At 38.0% G+C, this 5201-nt stretch overlaps 1 protein-coding gene across 1 annotated transcript; it reads right to left on the bottom strand.

The window, feature by feature from the left end:
• Positions 1-3867: 3867 nt before the first annotated feature.
• Positions 3868-4838, bottom strand: LOC143413058 (olfactory receptor 11A1-like). Its single transcript, XM_076875213.1, has one exon. The coding sequence runs from the start codon at positions 4836-4838 to the stop codon at positions 3897-3899; it is 942 nt and encodes a 313-aa protein (XP_076731328.1). The 3' UTR covers positions 3868-3896.
• Positions 4839-5201: the final 363 nt, after the last annotated feature.

Below are 5201 nucleotides of genomic sequence, written 5' to 3'. Positions count from 1 at the left end.
AAGTAGTGTGTGTGTACAAATATACATATATATAAACAAACATGTATTATACTACTCTGTGTCACTTCTTATAACTATAGTTGTTCTTGTCTTGTAAATTTGACCTTAATGTGCAGTCTTTTATTTTTTTTATATTTTATCTTCATGTGATTGTACAGCATACAGCCCACACAAAGTTAACGAGTGGCTTTCACTTGTAAACAGTGCTCCACGTAATACTTGGCTAGATGGCAGTAGCGTGACTCCTTAATCACAGCCTTTGACCAGTCCAGTGTTTCTGTTTCAGTGATTTAAACATTGTGATATCCAGATAAGTGATATACCTTCCACAGAATAGCAGCCGCATGACTACATGATCCCCCTAATCCGGCGATACAGGAACAGCCGACTGTCTCCACTACTCCACTTTCTCTTAGCATTGCCCATGCTAAGTGTTTCGCTTGATTAATACTCTGGCTCGGCTCTACAGCTGCTTTAAGAAAAATAAAGTCGCCTTGTTTGTTGAGCAGTACTTTATCAATTTTGTTGCTGTGCAGGTAATTATACGCCTCGGTGCTCTTGTAATTACGTAATTCCTCGCCATCAACGCCTTCGGAAAATACAAGGTAATTAATAATGTCGATGTAGCTAACATCGGGCCATAGTTTCATGTCATCTACCCACTCCGTGAGAAGTGACGGGTGAGGCACTGCAACTGAACTGTCCTCGCTGCTTTTTAAAACATCTCTACTGTGTATCCACCTTCGATGTGTTGCCATTTACTCCAGGTAAAACAAACTGCAGTGAGAGAAATCTTTATCAACAGTGAAGGTGTAACCCCGCAACTGTCAACAACAGCGCAAGCGGAAGTAAAAAACCGGCTTCCGCTATGAATCGGGGTAATGGCGCGAAATCAGAAATACTGTGGATAGGAGACACGGCACGGAGGAGATTGATTGACGATGGTCTACAGCCGATCAGGACGAAGAACACAATGCGCTGTAAACCCCCCCCCCCCAAAGAAAAATCGCGAAACAGCGAGGCCGCGGAAAGTGAACTGCGTTATAGCGAGGGATCACTGTAGCGTGTTCAGTTTTGCTTCCTCAACATCTTGTGTGTGATTAGCCCCAGCTGTGTATTTAATCCTTTGTCTTCCTTGTCTTGTTGTCATTGCATCTGTGTTTCCTCCGTGTCTTCCCCGATACTCCAAGGTTTCTCTAGTGTTCCGCTTTTTGTGTTTATATACTTAGTTCAGTGTCTTGTACTTCTAGCTTCCTTAGTTCTTTTGTATTTAGTGATTTCTTGTTCCCAGGTTTTATTCCTGTGCCTCCTCCTGTGTTCCATGTATCATGTCTAGTTAAGTTTTCATGTCTGCTTTTCCCCGGTTCCAGCATCTAGTCCACGTTTCTGTTTTTCTCTCATCTTTACTGTTTTAGTTTGATAGTTCCTTGTCTTGTATACAGTATAGTGTATTCAGGTTTTCCTCCTGGTCTCATGTGTGGATGTGTGTGTGTAAGATTAGCCCCAGCTGTGTTTCCCTCCTTGTTGCCGCCCCCTCATTATCCTTTGTGTATTTAGTCCTTTGTCTTCCTTTACCTGTTGTTATTGCGTTTGTAATTCCTCCATGTTTTTTCCCGAGGTTCCAAGGTTTTTCTAGTGTTCTGATTTTGGGTGTATTTGCATAGTTTTCCCCAGGTCAGGCATTGCTCTGTTTAGTTATAGAGCCATGTTTTTCCCTGTTTTGTTTTTCTGCCTAAATAAATGACATGCCTTTAGTGTAAATTCAGATTCCGCTTCCATCATGTGCTCTTGGTTCCACATTCTCCTCTCTCCACACTGTGACATTGTTATCTATCTATCTATAAATAAAGTGGGATGCAAAAGTTTGGGCAACCTTGTTAATAGTCATTATTTCCCTGTATAAATCGTTGGTTGTTACAATAAAAAAAAATGAACAAAATCAGGCAGGTGCATTAATTTTGGGAACCACAAAAAAAAGAAATGAAATCAATATTTAGTAGAGCCGCCTTTTGCAGAAATTACAGCCTCTAAACGCTTCCTGTAGGTTCCAATGAGAGTCTGGATTGTGGTTGAAGGTATTTTGGACCATTCCTCTTTACAAAACATCTCTAGCTCATTCAGGTTTGATGGCTTCCGAGCATGGACAGCTCTCTTTAACTCACACCACAGATTTTCAACAATATTCAGGTCTGGGAACTGAGATGGCCATTCCAGAATGTTGTACTTGTTCCTCTGCATGAATGCCTTAGTGGATTTTGAGCAGTGTTTCGGGTCGTTGTCTTGTTGAAAGATCCAACCCTGGTGCAGCTTCAGCTTTGTCACTAATTCCTGGACATTGGTCTCCAGAATCTGCTGATACTGAGTGGAATCCATGTGTCCCTCAACTTTGACAAGATTCCCAGTCCCTGCACTGGCCACACAGCCCCACAGCATGATGGAACCACCACCATATTTTACTGTAGGCAGCATGTTTTTCTTGGAATGCTGTGTTCTTTTTCCTCCATGCATAACGCCCCTTGTTATGCCCAAATAACTAAATTTTAGTTTCATCAGTCCGCAACACCTTATTCCAGAATGAAGCTGGCTTGGCCAAATGTGCTTTAGCAAACCTTAAGCGGCTCTATTTGTGCTGTGGGCGGAGAAAAGGCTTCCTCTGCATCACTCTCGCATACATAAATGCGCCGAATGGTTGAATGATGCACAGTGACTCCATCTGCTGCAAGATGATGTTGTAGGTAGGGCTGTTCGATATAACGATATATATCGGATGACGATATAAAAACATCTATCGTTTAATTTTACGCTATCGCAAAATAAACTGTTTACGGCAATATTTTTTCATGGTTTTGATGGTCACTCTAGTGGCTATATTCATTTCTTAAAGTTCTCTCTTTCTCTTATATTTAATATAACCACACTACAGACGGACAAGCGCCTGTTTTATGCGTTGTGGTTATATATATATATATATATATATATATATATATATATATATATATATATAACCCTGAAAAGAAGCAGTAAGAACTGACTAACTGCTTGAAAATTTCAACAATAACCTCACCGTACATTTGAATACTGTTAACACAGTGTAAAACACCAACTTTGGATTAAGGGTATTATAGGTAAATACAGGTAAACTAGTTGCAACAAAATATTGCTGTTAATGAAAAGTAGAAATTAAATTTAAATGTTTTAAATAAAATTGAAAATTGATTTTGTATTTGCAAAACAAAAATAAATACATTTAAAAAATGTTCACTTTTTTTTATTAAACGTGGAAAAACCAGATGAACACTCTGATGCAAATGCTTATTGAGAAAGTGTTGTCTATATGATAAAAGTGGTTGTAGTCAATATATGTAACAAATTTATATATTTTTTAATTTTTTTGCAACATTTGCAAACTAATAAGAAATGTATAAACATATAAATCCACTGGTTAACTAGTTTTGACACTGCTGTAATAGATGGTGGACATCTGGTCTTGTATGCTCATGGTTTCCTGAATCTCCTCACAGAGATTCAGATCTTTTAAGATAAAAGCATAACAAGAAATAAACTGTTCACGAATATAGTTTTAGATACATTTGAAGAAATTAAATGTAATGTATGGTACTCATGTGTGGAAGGCCACAGTTGTGACAATACTTGAAGTCTGATTTTAACTAAGAAACTTAGATAAAAGTAGCGTTAAAATGCAAACTAAGAAAAACACGAAATATTATTTTAAATTGCCTTTATTTGTGTTCCAAGTGAAATAATGCATCCTATATCTCGAGACTAGAAAGATTATGTACATGTTACACTTTCTATTGATTAACAATACAGTTCACATTTCTCTTGAATTACATATGTACATTATAAACAGTTTTTCCCCCTCTCTGCAGAAACACTCATGACTTAAATCTAAAAGCTGAACTTTTACCACATATAAAATTCAAAACTCTTTTTCTAATTTTTGTTAATTTAAATCCATACATGAGGGGATTCATGATTGGTGGGATAAGGAGAAACTCCATTGCCATAAAATTCTGAACACTTTGTGCTATTTGTTTTGAGCCAAATCGCATGTATAACATATCAAAAAGCAACGACACAACAACAACTGTTAAAGAGAATAAATGTGGTACACATGTCTGCATGAATTTGCCCATGTTTTCTTTGGATGACTGACATGTTTTGATCAGATGTACATAAGACCAGAAAACAAAACAGACATTGCCAAAGCAAAAGGTGTAACTAAAAGCAGGAATAACAATTTTAGCTACAGAGGCAGAGCAAGCTAGATTAGCAATTAACCAGTTTATACAGTAGATCTTTGGTATGTGTGAGCCACATAACCTCAATATTGCTGTTGTTATTGTGCTCATAAGCAGAAAATAAAAGGCAATAATCCAAGCAAAAAATATCAAGATACAAACTCTTTGTTTAGTCATTATAGAGTGGTACACAAGAGGTCGGCATATAGCCACGTATCTGTCATAGGCCATGAGAGCTAGGAGAGAGAAGTCAGCAGCAACTGAAGAGTGCAATACAAAACCCTGCAAAAAGCATCCTGCATAAGAGATGACATGAGTGGTGGACAGAAGATCGTAGAGAAACTTGGGATAAAATGCAGCTGTCCCATAGAGTCCATTGAAACACAGACTGCAGAGGAAGATGTACATGGGTTCATGAAGTTTTTTATCCACAATGACTGTGACAATTATCGTCACATTTACCAGCCAAATCACACAGTAACACAGTAAAGTGAGAACAAAGAGAATGACCCTGTAGTTTGCAATATCACTTAAACCTGAGAGAGTAAAAACAGTAATTATTGAAACATTATCCATAGTAAAATATTAGTTTACCTTACTAGGTGTCATTTCAGACCTGCATAAGTAAATTAAATTTTTACAAATTAATGTTAGACGGGAAAAGAAGACTGTCTTGCACATACCTTGCAGGGTTTGGACCCAGGGTTGATATAGTGTTTGTGGCAGGAACAGTTGCATAGTTAACATGATGTAAGTGCTGTTTTAACTCCTTGAGTGAAATAATTAATGAGCCTAGGGGACCCTAGGGTCTAAGGTCCTCAGACTCAGTGTCACAGCCCTCCTGCTGAATGCTATTGAAGCTCTGACAGAGGTGGGAATTGAAGATCTCTTGAACCAAGGACTACGGCAGATAGTTCCAGTGAAGTTAAGAAAAAAAGA

The sequence above is a fragment of the Maylandia zebra genome, linkage group LG16 (genome assembly GCF_041146795.1).
Source record: "Maylandia zebra isolate NMK-2024a linkage group LG16, Mzebra_GT3a, whole genome shotgun sequence".
NCBI lineage: Eukaryota > Metazoa > Chordata > Actinopteri > Cichliformes > Cichlidae > Maylandia > Maylandia zebra.
The sequence above is the reverse complement of the archived record's forward strand: the minus strand, read 5'-3'. Positions and strand labels throughout refer to the sequence as shown.

Coding starts and splice junctions, on each gene's coding strand:
- LOC143413058 (XM_076875213.1), bottom strand. CDS start 4,838: ATGGATAATGTTTCAATAATTACTGTTTTTACTCTCTCAGGTTTAAGT.